Source organism: Mustela nivalis (genome assembly GCF_964662115.1).
Source record: "Mustela nivalis genome assembly, chromosome: 16".
Taxonomy (NCBI): Eukaryota; Metazoa; Chordata; class Mammalia; order Carnivora; family Mustelidae; genus Mustela; species Mustela nivalis.
The window spans coordinates 59584739-59602822 of record NC_139035.1 but is presented as its reverse complement, the minus strand read 5'-3'; the positions used below and the strand labels follow the sequence as shown (position 1 = coordinate 59602822).

At 41.6% G+C, this 18084-nt stretch overlaps 1 protein-coding gene across 1 annotated transcript; it reads left to right on the top strand.

Annotated features, from left to right (window-relative positions):
- Positions 1–3064: 3064 nt before the first annotated feature.
- Positions 3065–17461, top strand: LOC309849968 (flavin-containing monooxygenase 5-like; the record flags this gene model as incomplete). Its single annotated transcript, XM_082703058.1, has 8 exons — positions 3065–3199; positions 6794–6982; positions 7390–7552; positions 10808–10950; positions 11740–11939; positions 13884–14233; positions 15794–15866; positions 17110–17461. The coding sequence occupies 8 exons, from the start codon at positions 3065–3067 to the stop codon at positions 17459–17461; spliced, it is 1605 nt and encodes a 534-aa protein (XP_082559184.1).
- Between the last annotated feature and the right edge of the window lie 623 nt (positions 17462–18084).

The following is an 18084-nucleotide window of genomic DNA, read 5'->3' as shown; positions in this document are numbered from 1 at the left end:
TCAAGTTTCACTATAGCTCAATTTCCAAGCTGTATACTGTCTTCAAGAAATTCCTTCTGGGCTTCTTGTTAACTTTGATTAATTAGACTTTGTGAGACCAACACAATTACTATGTTTTGAAAATTTGACAATATGCCAGCTTCTTACCTGAACCCCAACTTTAAAAGCTGGGTGGAAAGGAGAGAGACACGGGGTGGAGTTCTTGCAAATTAGTCATCGCATAAAACTCACCTTGGTGGGCTACCTCAGTGTTGGGAAGAGCAAAGAAGAAGCCAGTAGTCTCCCGAAAAGACACGGAATTAGGAGTCTATTTCTCTACCTCGGTGCCAGAAGATTTCGGGAGCAAATCGGCTTTTATTTTTCTTCTTACTACAGGTTAGTTTTATGACCTTTATTTCCTTGAAGACATTGGGGCTTAATGAGATTTTTACATTTTTGTTGTATGTCATATAGCTGCATGATTAGAAAAATACCCTGTGTTCTATATACACAGTAAAAAGAAAAAGGCTAGCTAATGAGTATGGGATGGTCACAAGGGAAGGAAAAATGGACCAAGACTTCATTCCAAAAGCAACTCATTACCATTTCCAGCGGGGAAGAAGACAGGTTGGCGTCAGCCTCTGCTACACTTTGGAGAGAGATCTGACCCACAGAGGTTTCATTTGGGTTTGTTTCAGATGAGGGGCTAAAGAGACCTAGGGGATGGAATACTGGAGTTTAAGGGGAGCTGCTGGAAGCACAAGAGGGTATAAATGATCAAGGATGCACCCACGACACACTAAACACAGATTGCCTGTGCTAATAGCCTTTTATTTCAACAGCCAGGGAATTTAAATACCTAGGAGAGAAATACTTGACTATATTTTTGACATTTGAGAGGTGATTGGTCGAACAGATGTACATATCCCAGTGAAACGTAATAGCCTTGGCATTTAAAAATGGGCACTATGTATTTGGATCTACATTTTGGATTAATAAATGCAACATTTCAAATTAATAAATGCAATATTCGTTATCCCTGTATTTTCTGTCGATAGTGATTTCTTTGTTACTATGCACTCATTCTGCTACTTTGTGACCCAGGGTGTTGGTGGATATTATAGTCCTGTTAAGTGCTTGGAAAACCTACGCATTAACTGCTGTACTCAGGGGGATTATTTGGGTCTTTGCTGCTGTCATTGGGTAAACTCATTGCCCATAGCCTCTGGATAAATTTTCAAGCAGTAGCAACACGTCAGTGGTACGGCATTATGTTAATAAGCCTTAATTTAAAAGAATTTACCAAGGAACTTCAGACTAAAAAAATAGTCTCATATTTTAATAGCTGCCTTAATCCACTATAACATAAACTCACTAAAATGCAGTACAGAATTCCATTCAGTTTCTCCTTCAGAAAAAATTCAGAGTAAAGAACAAAGGTACAGGGAGAAAATTGCCAGATGATAGTGAAGGAGACCTCTCTTGAGAAAATCCTATTTCTTGGGGCACCTGGGTGGCTCAGTGGGTTAAAGCCTCTGCCTTCGGCTCAGATCCTGGGATCTCAGGGTCCTGGGATCGAGCCCCACATTGGGAGGAAACTCTGCTCAGCAGGGAGCCTGCTTCCCCCCTCTCTCTTTGCCTGCCTCTCTACCTACTTGTGATCTCTCTCTGTCAAGTAAATAATAAAATAAAAATTTTAGGAAAAAAAAAGAGAAAACTCTATTTCCTTTGTTTTTTAGTAGAGGTTTTATTGTTCATTTGACAGAGAGAGAGAGCATGAGTCAGGGGAGGGGCAGAGAGTCCAATGTGGGGCTAGATCCTGGAACCCTGGGATCATGGCCTGAGAAGAAGGTAGACTCTTAACCTACAGAGTCACTCAGGTGCCCCAAGAAAACTCTATTTCCTAAAAAAAGAAAAGAAAAGGTTGGACGGGCTCTGTTTCTTCATGGCTCAGCTGAACAGAAGACGATGCAACAATCTCGGAGAGCAGATAGGGTGAGGAGGATAGTGTCTTCAGAGGCACTCGGTCGTAAGTGGCATCTCAGTACCTGTTGGTATTGTCTGTGTGCTTCCTTTGCTCCCTCCTTTGAGAAAGTGCGCTGCCTGCTCTGACCTCTGAGACTGATTCTGACGCTGACACTGGCAGCAAATGTTTCCTCTCCGACCTCGTTATGCCCTCTACCCTTTTGGCACCTACTCACAAATCTCCCCTTGCTTTTCATTAAAAGTGCCCAGCATGTTTCTGCCTCAGACTCTTCTGCTTGGAATTCTCTTTCAGAAATAGACTTGGTCTCTCACTTCCTGCTTCAGTGTCATCGGGGAGCCCTTCCTTGACCGTGTTATAGAAAACAATACCCTGCTTTCTTTTTCCCCATCCTCCTCCTCTTACTACCGATTTACTTCCTTTTTATCCACCTGTTTTCAGGGAACAGTGTCAGATCTGTTTGCTGCTGTATTCACTCAACGAAAGTAGTATCTGTCACACAGCAGGAACGGTAAATGTTTCCTGAATGAGTGAATGGCAGAAGATGCATCTTTGGTATGAAGGCAGTGGGTGTGCTTTTCTGAAGACCATTTACCCGGGTAGCTTGTGCTCTGCCCCAAGAAGAGGGTGATGAGTGAGATCTACTTGATGAAATGTTCTGTTGGAGTTCTCTCCCCCCCTCCCCCACTTCCAACCCAGTCCCAGGGAAGAGTAGGAATTCTCTGGCCTAAATCAAAAGTAAACTGTGGGGATACCCAGTATGAGTGTTTTGGCAAGCAGATAGTACTAGCAGAAGGCATTAAAAGTCAGTTTGGGTAAAATCTGTGTATGGAAAGGTGTGTGTGTGTGTATAACTTCAGCAGTCAAATATATATTTATTTTTAAAGCAATCTACTTTGTACTTGGAAAAGAAAGTCTGGTGTGAAGCAGGGTCTTCTGTCACTGAGAGAGACTTTGAATTGGATAACAACACCGAGTAGGACATTTCTTAAAGGCATTAGCTAGCAATTTTAGGGGGGAAATGATCTTGCACTATAGAAAAAAATTACATGATAATAAAAATCTAATTTTCTACTAATAAATTCCCTGATCCAAGACACAATGCCAAGAAAAAGAATTGCGGTGATTGGTGCTGGGGTCAGTGGATTGGGTGCCATTAAGACCTGTCTGGAGGAGGGACTGGAGCCCACCTGTTTTGAGGGAAGCGACGACATTGGAGGACTGTGGAGATACGAGGTAAGTCTGAATACACTGTGCTTCCGTATGTGTGATGACATCTTTTCCATATCTGGGAAACAGGAATGCGAAGATTCTTATCCCCAGCTACTAGCCTACTAAGTATTATTTGTATTAGTGCCTGTACCTATACTTTGAATCGTAATCCTTCCTTCCCCCAAGGATGATACTCCAGCAGTCGTTCCTCCTTCCATAGTCTGGCTTCCTGAAGGAGAAACATGTGCCTACTCTGCATTGTCTCACTCCTGGGTCATGTCTCCGCCACCGTTACCTGATGGGCATACCAGTGTTTCCAGAAAGCTGCTCTCACTGTTGTAACCAATCCACGGTGTCAAATCAGATGAACTTCCTGTGCTAAATTTTCTTGCTTTCTGGGGGATCTAAAGATGTCAAAAACCAGGCACCTGAGTGACTCAGTCATTAAGCATCTGCCTTCAGCTCAGGTCATGATCCCGGGGTCCTGGGATCAAGCCCCGCATCGGGCTCCCTGCTCAGCGGAAAGCCTGCTTCTCCTTCTCCCACTCCCCCTTCTCGTGTTCCCTCTCTTGCAGTGTATTTCTCTGTCAAATAAATAAATAAAATCTTTTAATAATAAAAGAAAATAAAAAGGTCAAAAACCAATGCCTTTTAAAACAAATTGTCCCTGGCTTCTGTGATTTCACTCTCTTTTCTTCTCTGCTTTTCTTACTCAGTATTTTTCTACTTGGCCTCTAAATGTGACTGATTGTGGTTCTGTTCTCAATCCTCAGGTCTTTTACTTTTTGCAAGTCCCTTAGGATTCTTCTTTATCACCCTTGGCCTCAAGTATCACATATATGCTCATACTTGATTATTTATCTTCGGCCTAATAACATATATGTATTAGTAAGGGCAGCTAACACTAACTGCCCCACAGACAAACTCTGAAATCTCAAGAGCTTAGCTCAGTAAGGGTTTCTGTCCTGCCTTAAAGTCGGGTGTGATTAAGGCCCTTCTCCAATAGTGTTATACCCCAGACCACGTGGCCCCTAATGTTGCCATTAGGGGTGGGGGAGAAAGGTAGCAATATACCAGCTCTCAACTACCTAGATCTCGCCTATAGGTGGTGGGTCCTGCCTGCTTTTGCTAATCTCTGGGTCCCACACCAACACCTGGTCGTCTTTTCAGGTTTGTTTGTTGTTTTTTTCTATGAACAATTCCCTGCATTACATTCCCAGTTTCAACTACTGAGAGTAGTTTCCATGTTTTTGGTTGGACCTTGACCAATGCAGACGTGTCTCTAGGAAAGCCTCGCTAACCCCCGAGCCTGATGTCCCAAGCACCCTGTGCATTTATGTGCATTATTGGGTGTGAGGTAGGATTTTCCAGGTGAAGAAGCAGGTTCAAAGGAGTGACATGATGTCAGGTTCTCTATCCAAGCCAGACAATGAAATATCTCAAGGACCAAATCAGAATGTCACAAAATGCCACATGGCATCGTCTGATTTCACTAGTGATGTTCATTTTTTAAGCTTTCGCTTAGAAAAAATGTTGCACATATTTGCAGAATCTATCCTTATCAGGATGAATGTTTTTACATATGAGTGCTTCAATAAATACAATGACCTTTATTAAACAACACTCTTCATTCTGAAGAAGAAAATACATACTTTGATCTGTTCTTAAACTTGATATACTTTAGGGGCACCTGGGTGGCTCAGTGGGTTAAGGCCTCTGCCTTCTGCTTGGGTCATGATCCCAGAGTCCTGGGATCGAGCCCGGTATCGGGCTCTCTGCTCGGCCAGGAGCCTGCTTCCTCCTCTCTCTCTGCCTGACTCTTTACCTACTTGTGACCTCTCTCTGCCAAATAAATAAATAAAATCTTAAAAAAAAAAAACTTGATATACTTTAGCAGGAATTAGATTCCATATTTCCTGGCTTCAAGTTTAAAATATTCAGAATACCTGCATTACTGATTCTTTATGTCACCAATAATATACAAAAGATACAGAAAAAAATTAATCTCTTCCCCAACTGTGTTTTCTGTGTACATATATTAAGATGATTATATTTTGGATTCTAATAAATTCTTCTAAGAGTAAACAACACATTTTAAGGGATGGTGTATTTTTTTTCTTAGCCTTAAATTACTTAGATATCTAGCCTGGGTTTTTGTTTGGTTGGTTTTTATTTTTATTTTTTAAGATTTTATTTATTTATTTGACAGAGAGAGACAGACAGAGAAGGAACACAGGCGGGGCAGTGGGAGAGGGAGAAGCAGGCCCCCTGCTTGAAAGAACACTCAGGTGCCCCTCTAGCCTGAGTTTTAAGAAAACTCAGAAATTGGGGCACCTGGGTGGCTCAGTGGATTAAGCCTCTGCCTTCTGCTCAGGTCATGATCTCAGGGTCCTGGGATCGAGCCCCACATCGGGCTCTTTGCTCAGCAGGGAGCCTGCCTCCCCCCTCTCTCTGCCTACTTGTGATCTCTCTCTCTGTCAAATAAATAAAAAAATAAATAAAATCTTAAAAAAAAAAAGAAAACTCAGAAATGGCTGCTAACGCACGTAACCAATAGAGTGTGTTGTATGGATTCCTATTATAACCTGCACAATGAGGACAATAAAGTGCTTCACAGGATTCAATTAGGTAATAGATATAATTATATAATTCTATACTATTATATATTATATTTTATATATTATTATATAGTATACCTTTATATACTATCAAATACAGCTATATAATTATAAAATGTAATATTGTTATATTATTTATATAATTATAAACTATGACATTTAAAAGTGCTAAAATACTATCTCCTATATGTATGCATATAGATAAGTAGATAATACAGAGAGATTGAAACCAGACAGAGAGACTGAAACCAGAAGGATATATATCAAAACATCTAAAGTGATCATCAAGGGACACCTGGGGGGCTCAGTCGGTTAAGCATCTGCCTTCAGCTCAGGTCATGATCTCAAGGTCCTGGGATCCAGCCTCATGTCAGGCTCCCTGCTTGGCAGGGAGTCTGCTTCTCCCTCTGCCTCTCTACCCTGCTCATGCTCTCTCTCTCAAAGAAATAAATAAAATCTTTTTAATAAATAAATAAATAAATAAATAATAAAGTGATTAAGAATGAGATTCATCTCTGTGATTTCCTACAAAATTATAATAAACATGTGCTGCTTTTGTAATTAGAAAAAAATCGCCAGTAAAAGCAAGAAATGGAAAAAGAAAGCCTCATGTACTAAGGCTCTCTCCCCATCACTACAAACAAGGAGGACATCTCGGATGCCCTCTGGCCAGGACTCCGATTCCACGGAGCTCTGTCGGCAGAGAGAAAGCCCCATCCTCCTCTGCCTATTTTCACTCTCCGGTATTCTAAAGACGTTTTTCTTCTCATGTCCTTTTTGTGTTCTTTCCATCATTTCCTATTTTTCTTTTTGTTGCCCCACAAAATTCTTTGTTCTTTTAAACCATTTATGACAAAGTATCTTATCTCTTAGCGAAGGTACTGCAAAAGCCACTTTACTTTCTTTGAAGGAATTCGTCATAATTTGACAAAGGAATGAATTTTTTAACTGTTACTCTTGTGTTCTAAAAGACAGGGAACGTCCTTTTTTTTCTCGGTAGGAGAAGGCTGAGAGTGGCAGGCCAAGCATCTACGAATCTGCCACCAGCAACACTTCGAAGGAGATGATGACCTACAGCGATTACCCGTTCCCTGATCACTTCCCCAACTACTTGCACAACTCCAGAATCATGGAGTACCTCAGGATGTACGTGCAACACTTTCACCTACTAAAGTACATCCGGTTTCTGGTAAGTGGGGCAGGGAGTCTCAGGGGAGAGTCAAGAGCCAGACCAGAGTGAGGGGCAGTAAGGCACACCGGATCAGTCTGGGAGCTTAGGTCTACGAGACCAGAGCAGTCAGCAAGAGCTTCCGTCCTCACTTCCTTCAGGAGAAAGTCTGACGGATTGGTTGAAACGTGAGACCACGCACCTGGTGTTGACTCACCACCAACTACATTTAGGGTCACAGCGGGGACACACTGGCCTCCATCTCTACTTAAAAAAGAAAGCCTTGGTAGGGAAGCCAGCTTCAAAGACCTTTCAGGAAACCCCAAAGGAGAGTAGTTATAACCAATGTTACTCAATGAGGCCCAAAGCTCTGGGACAGGAGGCAACCAGGAAGAGAGGTCACAAGTCCAAGTCTGTCTCATCCCCAGTCGAAGGTGCGCAGTGTGAGGAAGCGCTCCGACTTCTCTTGCACGGGCCAGTGGGACGTCATCATCGAGGCCGCAGGGAAGCAGGAATCCTATGTCTTTGATGGGATTATGGTGTGCACTGGCCTTTACACCGACCCCTTCTTGCCACTCCAGAACTTTCCAGGTATGTCATACTGAATGCTCAGGCACTGGTGATGTGGAGTTTTATCATTGCTGCTTACTGTTATTTTTGAAGAAAGTTTATAACTCTGAAAGTCCCCTTATTTTCAAAATCAATATTATTTTTTCTGATTGTAAAGCAAAGCATGCTCTTTCCAGGTCCATTCAAATAATACATAATGTTATAAAATTGAAAATTAAAATTACTGGGTGGCTTAGTGGCTTACTGCCTTTGACTCAGGTTGTGATCCCAGGGTCCTGGGATCGAGCCCCACATCAGGCTCTCTGCTCAGCAGGTAGCCTGCTTCCCCTCTCTCTCTGCCTGTCTCTCTACCTACTAGTGATCTCTGTCTGTCAAACAAATAAATAAAAAATTTTTTAAAAAAAATTAAAATTACTAATACACTATTACCACAAGTCCTGGACTATTTTAAGAGAAAGGTGCTACATCATTCCACATCTGGAAAGCAAAATGTGGGAGTTGCTTTGTGTTGGTAACAGTTTGGAGTAAACACGGAGCACCTGGCTGGCTCAGCTGGAAGAGCATGGGACACTTGATCTTGGGGTCATGAGTTTGAGCCCCACATTGGGTTAGAGGCGACTTAAATAAATAAATGAGAATTTTTTAAAAATAGTTTCAAGTAAATAGTAGGATCAAAGCAACAGAAAATATATTAAGATTTAGCTTTATTTCTGGATGTCTACATATATGCATAACATAATGACTATAAATAGCCACAGAATCATCTTAGAAGCTACTGCCATGTTATTCTTTACTATTTGGAAGCTTAAGCACCTTGCATATAACGAATGGTGTGGGAATGATCCACCTGCCCAGCACCTCCCTGTTCATCTCTAGGTACAGGACATACACTTGGTCTTCTCAGAAAGGACTGAACTTGAGACTCCTTTGGAGCTTTCAGGAAATTCTAGACTCTCCCCACCCTCCGCCCCTTCCATCATCATGAATGTCTGGTTCCCAGTGTTTGAGAAGAGAGAGAGGTTAAAACTGGTGAAGAGAAATCTATTAGTTGGTTAGTTCGTTAGAAATTTAAATATTCCTGTATTCATTCATTCAATCTTCAGTCAAGAAATACCCATCCAACACCAATCGTCCAGAGGCTCCGTAGAGAACAAAACGGGCAAAACCTCTGTGTCTGTGGAGTGTGCATGCAGGAGATGGACACAGACCAAAAAATGGGATAAATGTGTGGCAGACAATGACTGTGGAAAAAGTGGGGGGCTTTTAGGGATGGGGGTCGCAATGCAAGATCGGATAAAGTGGCCAGGGAAGGTTTCCATGAGAAAGGGACATTTGAGCAAATGCCCAAAGGAACTGAGGGAGTTGGGCAGGTAGGGGGAGAAAGCACACCACACAGAAGGAAGAGCAGTAAAAGGGCCTCGATGTGGGAGTGAGTCTCACAGGTCATGTGTCGTGTCGTGGGAGCGGAAGGGGTGGGAAGGCGGTGATGTCAGAGAGTGAACAGTGAGCCATGGTTTTCACTCTGGCTTTGACTCTGAGTGAGGTAAGAGGTGTAGGAGCTTTCACAGAGAGGAGATGCGTGCTCTAGTCTGCTCAACAGCAGTGTCCGGAAGAGCCAGGGAACGAAGTGGTAAAGGCAGAAGTGGGGAAACCAGGGGAAGGCTCTTGCACAAATGCAGATGAGAAAGGATAGTAGGTTGGAACGGGGGTGGTGGTTGCGGTGGGGGGCTGGGCAGTGGAGATATAATGAAGTGCTCATATCCTGAGTAGATGTGAACATAGAGATGATAGAATTTGCAGATGGACCAGATGTGAGATGTAACAGAGAGGCGTCGAGGATAACTCTCAATGTTGTTGGTCAGAGCAACTGAGTTGTGATTTCCAGAGACAGGCAAGTCTCCAGGAAGAGCTGATTCTGCCTGTATGAGGGAGGAAGACTGAGGAGGTAACAAGGTAACAAGATTGAAGAGATGTTCCTTAAAAATGGGAGAGGGTGGGCTGCGATTAAAGATACTGAAAGAAGAGCATTAAACCTATTTCTCAAGTACTATACAGGAACATTTTAAGGGATCCTTATACCATTTCTATGAGCGAAGTGCAACCATTTCCATTTTACGTATTGCAAATGTCACTAGTAGAAAAAAAGCTGACATCTGTGCCTATATTTGTTTGATCTAACCCTCCCGCCCCCGCCCCACATTTTAACCATAGGGCGAAGGGTTCATTTTGGAATAGAAGAGAAATAATTCCTCCTGGGGAAAGGAGACGGAGGAAGGATGGCAGAGGAAGGATGGATGAACACACAGTAACTTGTAGTTGTTGAGATACTCCCTTAAGATCTTCGTTGTTTCATAAAAATGAGAAAAAAAGGGTTGTCTTCAAGAAATGAGAGGAATTGCAGTGGGACCAAGGGGAGGGGAGAATACTGAAATAACCACACTGAGAAATTTGATGGACTATTGAACTTGCAAAGATGGAGTTTGGGAACAATCAGACCCATGCCAGGATCGAAGAACTGCTTCCAAAAGAAACCTGGAGTTTGGGATCAGGTTCTGTAGGGAGAAAGGAACAGGGCAAGGACTGACCCTCAGTCAGGAGGGACTAGAGCTGTTCAGCATCACAAGAGGAACAAATGAAGCCCTTGTGTCCAGACCTCAGTGCTCTTTAATGGATGAAGTGCTGCAAAATCAAGCGGCTTTTATGGCTTTGGCATACAAGCATATTTTTAGGCAAAAATACAAAGTTCCTACATTCTCTTAGTTTCAGATCCTGGTGGGTGATGGTGGAGCATTTGTCCCCCATTGGAGATCAGAGTGAATAGTGCTGGTGGGAAGAGGGTTCTTGGCCCAGGAAGAGATGAAAACATCCAGACAAGGATGATGCTTGAGTTGGGAAAGCAAGACAGGAAAGTAGGTCCAAAGCAGCAGTTGTAAATGACAAGGATGAAGGATGAGGAAGATGTACTACTTAAATGGGAGACAAACTCTTCTTTGAAGGTTTGCCAGGGTTAAGTAGGTAAAAAGGTAAGTAAGTAAAGAACATAAGTAAAGTAAAAAGAAAGCAGGCATTAGACGTCTGAGTGTAAGCACGGAACATGAGGTGTAGAACAAAACTATATGGGGATTTATTCTGTCTGATGATGGGGAGACACAGTCCACAGCCCAGCATTTGCAGAATAGCAAAGGATAAGTAGGATGGACTTTGAGTTCAATAATAATCTTTAAAAAATAATGTGAAATAATGACCAAGGCTTGAGCAATACTTTCTTGCCCACAGGAATCAAGAGGTTCAAAGGTCAATATATCCACAGTTGGGAATACAAGAGTCCAGAGAGATTTCGGGGGAAGAAAATCATTGTGGTCGGCATTGGGAATTCGGGAGCTGATCTGGCTGTTGAGCTCAGTCACGTAGCTTCACAGGTTTGGTTCCTACAGTTTTCTTTCCCGAGATGCACCCTGCCCAGAGCCCTCTGAGTTATTAACATTGCATGAAATATGTCAGGGGTACCCATACACTGCTTCAATCCTGATTGTTAATTACCTCCTCACACTTGTTTTCTCAGTGGACATCTTGGCAATACATTTAAAAAATGAGAATGGAATAAAAATAAAAATTTCAAACTTTAGTGACCATCATATGGTTTATTTTTACCAGAACGTGTAGGCTTCACCACCTCTGCCACTGGTTACAAATGTGAACACTACCAGAAAGCCACTCTAAATCCCTTTTTTACTGACATGACACATGATACATCTCCTTACTGTGATTCCTTCCATACTTAGGTTTCAAGGGATACGTATTAACTAAGTATTCAAAATTCTGTAATATCATAATTAGAAGGTAGACAGTGTGTGGGAATGTGTTGATCGCTAGCCTTCTTGCATCATTGTGTTTGTCCAGAATTTGCAATGTAAGAGATTTCTCCAAAGCAGGCTTTAAACACTGCTTTGAAGAAAGCACAGGAAGCATGGTGAGTGAGGTCCAGAGGATGGCATGGGGAGCTCTCTGGGACTATGGCAATCAAGTCAGATGTGTCCATCTGTATAAGTGTGTTTGCTTGTATCTATTGGTCTATCTGCCTTTGAGAACAAGTCAATATAGTTGTTATCCATTTATCATGAGCCAAATGAGAGACATCAGAAAAACTGGGAAAGGAAAGTCTTACATTGGGAGGCATCGGTTTCTCATTCATTTGCATTCTCTCCTAGGTGTTTCTCAGCACAAGGCGGGGTGCGTGGATTTGGAACCGGGTCTGGGATTATGGAATGCCTGTGGACACTATTCTCTTCACTCGTTTTAAGGCTGTCCTCAACAAATGTTGCCCTACATTCTTAATCAACAGATGGATAGAGAATAAATTAAATGCTCGATTTAACCATGATGTTTATGGTTTGCTCCCTCAACACAGGTATGTCTATGATTTTTTAAAAACTTTTTAAAAATTTATTTGAGAGAGAGAGATAGCAAGCATGTGAAGGGGAGAGCATGAGCAGTGGGGAGGGGGAGGGGGAGAGGAGAAGCAGCCTTCCAGCTGAGAAGGAAGCCCAGTGCAGGGCTCCATCCTAGGACCCTGGTATTGTGACCTGAGCCAAAGGCAGACACCCAACCAAGAGAGCCACCAGGGTGCCCTTGTTCTAGGATTTTAAAAGAAGTAATTTTGCCTCTGCCTTTTAATTCTGGTATAGTTAAATATTTTCTTTTTTTTATGTTGGCAAAATGTAATCCCTATTTATCTATATATCTATCTATCTGTTGCAAGGTATAAATGTGGAAGCACATAAAATTGACTATGCGTACAGCCTACATAAACTTAATAAATATTTCTGAGTTCCTACTATGATCAAGTAGGTATCTGGATACTGAGAGTAGAAGGACAAGGCCAGGCAGTGTCCTAGCTCTTGCTGGGCCACCTTTCTAGTAGGGGAGAAACCAACTGGTCAAAACATAATGCAATTACATGGAGTGATACGTGGTATGAAAAAACAGCAAGCAGAGTTGGGGAGAAGAATCATTTTTTAGATGGGATGTCTCTGGAATGCTTATATGATGAAAGAGCCTTTGAATGGGGACCTAAAGGAAGTGAGGAGGTGAGTCCTGAGAGAACATCTGAGATGAGAATCACACTCTAGGCATAAGAAGCACCAACTTCAAAGGCCAGAATGAACATGATTTATTCAAGGAAGAGCAAGGAACCCAGTGAGACCACTGGGAGAGGGGAAGTGGTAGGAAATAAGTTCAGAGACATAGGTAGGGGCCAGGTCACAGAGGGAATTTTATTTTTTACTTTGTTTAAGGTTTATTTATTTATTTGAGAGGCACAGCACGAGCCAGGTAGGAGCAGAGGGAGAGAGAGAACTCCAAGCGCACTCCCCACCAAGCGCACAGCCCAAGGTGGGGCTGGATCTCATGACCATGACCTGAGACCATGACATTAGCCAAAATCCAGAGTCAGAACTCCATCAACTGACTCCATCAACTCCAGAACTCCATCAACTCCAGAACTCCATCAACTCCAGGTGCCCCCAGAGAGATTTTTAGGGCTACAGCATGGACATAGTTTTGGATTTCATTTTTAGTGACATAGATACTCATCAGGATATAATCAGACATTTTAAAAGGATCACTCCTGCTCCTGAGTGGAGGAGAAATGGTAGGGAGTCAGGGTGGAAGCAGGGAGACTACTAATGGTATTAAATAATGTCATCAAAATTTATAAAAATGCTATGTAGGTTCTCAAAATAAATGGAAATCGGAATATGATCTGATTTTGCTATTCTAATATGAACACTTCCACCAACTGCTTTTAAAAATCTCTCCCCCAGGGACGCCTGGGTGGCTCAGTTGGTTGAGCGGCTGCCTTCGGCTCAGGTCATGATCCCAGCGTCCTGGGATCGAGTCCCGCATCGGGCTCCTTGCTCGGCAGGGAGCCTGCTTCTTCCTCTGCCTCTGCCTGCCTCTCTGTCTGCCTGTGCTCACTCGCTCGCTCTCCCTCTATGCCTGACAAATAAATAAATAAAATCTTTAAAAAAAAAAAATCTCTCCCCCAGAAAATTGTTTAAAGAAGTGAGATATTAATATGATCACTGGTATAAACTTACATACCACATTTCAAAATCTTCTCTTTGCTTATAGTAAGCATTAAATAAATGTTATTGTCATTCTAATAAATACAAAATGTTTATTCAGTAAAAATTCCAAGAAAGTATGGAGTCAAGGAAATATTTTACAAAACAAAAATGTCAGTCTTTTTTTTTCCTTAGTCAACTAAAAAAATGTTTAAAGTATTTTCTGAACTCAATGCCTTTCCAAAAAGACATATTAATTTTCCTGGATTTCAATTTTTATTCTTCAGATTTCTGAGCCATCAAGCTACTTTCAGTGATGATTTACCCAATCACATAATATCTGGAAGAGTTCTGATAAAACCAAATGTTAGGGAGTTCACAGAGACATCCGCCATCTTTGAAGATGGCACAGAAGAGGACCTCGATGTTGTTATTTTTGCCACAGGATATACTTTCTCTTTCCCCTTTTTGGAAAATAATCCAACAGTACTGGACAGCCAGCGCTCCATGTTTAAATTTGTCTTCCCTCCTCAACTGGAGAAACCAACCCTGGCTTTCATTGGCATTCTCCAACCTGTGGGAGCCACCATTCCCACATCAGAGCTCCAGAGCCGATGGGCCGTCCGTGTATTCAAGGGTATGTGCTCACCTTATGCATGTTTAGAAAAGATGACCATCCAGATAGTGTGATTTCAGAGGCATTGCAAATCTCTTCTGCTGCAAAACATAGTTTGAGGTTAACCTGTACAGTATCTGAAATTGTGCCGCTTGAGATTTGTTACTTTGGGATTTGATCGCTATTTAACTTTCAGGATTCCTGTATGGAAATGAAGATTTAGGGCCCCTGGGTGGCTCAGTGGGTTAAGCCTCTGCCTTCGGCTCAGGTCATGGTCTCAGGGTCCTGGAATCGAGTCCCACATTGGGCTCTCTGCTGAGCAGGAAGCCTGCTTCCCTCTCTCTCTGCCTGCCTCTCTGCCTACTTGTGATCTCTCTCTCTGTCAAATAAATAAATAAAATCTTTTTTAAAAAATGAAGATTTAGAAACCACGACTTTACATATCAACCAGTGACCACTTGTTGGCAAAGAATTCTTTAGAGCACTTCAGGACAGTAGATAGTATAGGAAGTGAGGGCAGTAGAAGAAAGATCTCAACCCAGAGTATAGACAGGAAATAAAGACCTTTGATAAACCCAGGCTTAAAACTCAGCCCCTCCATGTACTGGCTGTATGATCTTGTCATGTTCCCTGACCTCCACAGTTTCCTCATTTATAAAAATGGGAATATTTATATATACTTTGCAGGGTGGTAAAAGTGAATAATTAAACACCCTGACTTTTATGGACATTCAATAAATATTGAATGAAAGATTAGCCGCTGCTGTTATAACTACTATTATTATTTATTACATCATTAATTCTAAGGTTGAGAATGAATTGAAGACAGATTCAAACCCTACCTTTATGGTAGGTATGCATATGGTATGCAACTTTTGATCTCAGAGTAGTGAGTTCAAGCCCCATGTTGGGTGTAGAGATTGCTTAAAAATGAAATCTTTAAAAAAAAAAAAAGGAAAACAAGAAACCTAACTTTATGAAATGATGTCAATTACATTGTGATAATTCTGCTTGTTTGTTTCTCATTTAAAAATTCCCCCATATTTTCTGGAACATTCTGTATTTCTCAAAATATAGGATGTCACTCATCAAAAAAATGAAGGAGAATTATAGGAAGGTGACTTCCATGAGTTAAGATGGAATTAAGATGAAATCTCTGTCCAATGACAACAATCGGGAAACAGTGAGTTACTATTAGATACAATAGATACAATATATATTTGTAAAGGAATTCATAACATAAATCAACAAGTGTAACTCACTACTTAAAGGACACCCAGTGTGAATATTCTGGTAAAGGGACTACACACACACATTACTTTGTGTCTTGTCAGTTGGGTGCAGCTCCCTTCAGTCCATCCTCCATTGTGAGCTTTGAGGTCTCCACTAGTCAAGGTGCAAACTCATTAAAGGATATGCCTTTGCATTGAATGCCTGATTAAACAATGAATGGAGGGCATTCCAGAGTAACTCCTGGATCCATCTCCCCTTGTCTTGTACTAACTCATTTGTGATGTTTTCTACCAAACAGATTCTCAGGGTATTCATTTCTTGTGGAACTTCATCTTCTTTCTTTCCTAGGATTGAACAAATTACCTTCGGTGTGGGGCATGATGGATGACATAAGAAAGAAGAGGAAAAAAATTGAAAAAGAGTAAGAAACTTGCTTCTTGGTGAAAGTCAGTTCAAAGCGTTTAAGTGGAATGGTTTGCCTATCAAGTATGCTCTGTATTTTTCTCATCATAGAATCTGAGTGTATTTGCCTAGATGAGATCTCAAGTATCAATTTCATTTCTTCTTAATCGAGCATAACATAAATGTATGGAGTATGTGTGGGAAGAATGGATACAGAATAATCCAGTGTGGAAACTTCAGAATTGTGTTTAAAATTCTTGTAATGCGATATAAGCATACAATTATAAGTTTATGTCATAGCATAGCCTAAGAAGTGCAAAAGTGTATGAAATGCAAACATGAAATGAAGGGTTGTTCACTCTCTTCTAAGGAGTTGGAAAGATAAATCAATGTGAGAAATGAGTTGGCAAATCATTACAGAATCCAATTAAAATTCTGACATGAAATCAGAGGCTTGTAGGTTGTACCAAATCTTCTTAATTAAAAATTACTCTCAACCATTGGGGTTGGAAGTGTATTTCTATGCAACAAATACCTGTTGAGAATCTACCATGTGGATGTCACAGCTTGTTTTCTACGATCAAAGGGTTCATCCTAAGAGTAGTCTGTTATCCAGGAGCTGGTTTAAGAAGGTGGGCCAAGAATTACATTTCACTAATACTGAAAATGAAATTAGTGTCACATCTACCTGAATAACTGGCCTATATAATTCGTATTTCCCACCAGTTTACTAACATGAGACTATATCCTGAATGAGAATCAGATGCGTGACCAAAGTACAGAAGACTTCAGAAAAGAGTATCATTAATATGACAAAAATCTTCTGAACCCCACCTATGACTATCCAAGACCCCAGCAAGGATTTGAGAATGAAAAATACAGTGTATGAATATTGTGTTAAGAACCCCTGAGATGGGGCACCTGGGTGGCTCAGTGGGTTAAAGCCTCTGCCTTCGGCTCAGGTCGTGATCTCAGGGTCCTGGGATCGAGCCCCGCATCGGGGTCTCTGCTCAGAGGGGAGCCTGCTTCCCTTCCTCTCTCTCTGCCTACTTGTAACCTCTGTCTGTCAAATAAATAAATAAAATCTTTAAAAAAAAAAAAAAAAAGAACCCCTGAGAAATTTTCAATAGCTATTCATTCTTTCTCCCGTGGATTATCCCCTCATACAAAGTCCACCGATGTTTAGAAGAAATTGTGCTTGGAGGGATGGGGGGTGTCATCTGACTTGTAGTTATTTATTTTTTTCCCCCTTCTGATTTCAGATTCCTGGCTAACCCTCGTGACACACTCAGAGTGCAGTACATGGATTACATGGATGAGGTGGCCTCGGAGATAGGAGTGAAACCCAACTTGCTCTCACTCTTCCTGGGGGATCCGAAGTTGGCTATGGAAATTTTCTTTGGACCGTGCACGCCTTACCAGTACCGTCTGCGGGGTCCAGGGAAGTGGGCTGGGGCCCGGAGAGCCATCCTGACCCAGAGAGAGCGGATCATCAAGCCCCTGAGGACTTGCACCCTCACCCGTGACCAACCTCCCTTCTCTGTGCCATTTTGGCTTAGAAGTGCCTGTGCTGCTCTTCTCTTTGTTCTCGTTTTAGTCATTATTAAAGGATAATCCTATGATCGTTAGGATGTTAGAGGCTAACAGTAACACACACTAATTAAGAGATGGGCATGTGCCAGTGTTTATTCCTCAGTTCCGACAGGACCAGTACAATAAATGAGCTGATAACTCCACAATTTCTCATGTAGAAGTATTTTGGCCAAATTGGAGATTTCTTCACCAGAGACTTCAAATGAAATGGCTTGTATGAAACTTGCTTTGGAAGTGTATAGTTAATTTCCATAACGTGACAGATGTTCTCCTTTATGCCAAGTTCTCCCAGGCCCGCCCTTTCTAGTAAACACACAGTTTGTCAGCTGTTGGCAATTGGCAAATTCTTGCTTTTGCATGGAAAGCATAGGCTAGGAAAAAATATCTCTTCAAACGATCTTGAATAGCTAACAATGAACAAATGTCTTCAAGAGAAACCTTCTCCACTAGGGTCACATTCTATAGAATTATGGATATTGAGGTAACAGGTTACTTGTACCCAGGTTATGTCAGGTATTACTGAAGGTATTTTAGGGGATGGAGTATGCTATGGAGGAAAAAAGAAGAAATAATAGAAGTCAGGAGATGTTCATAATTTTGTTTTCTATTAAAACAATTGAAACATTGAACAAATTTTACAGTAA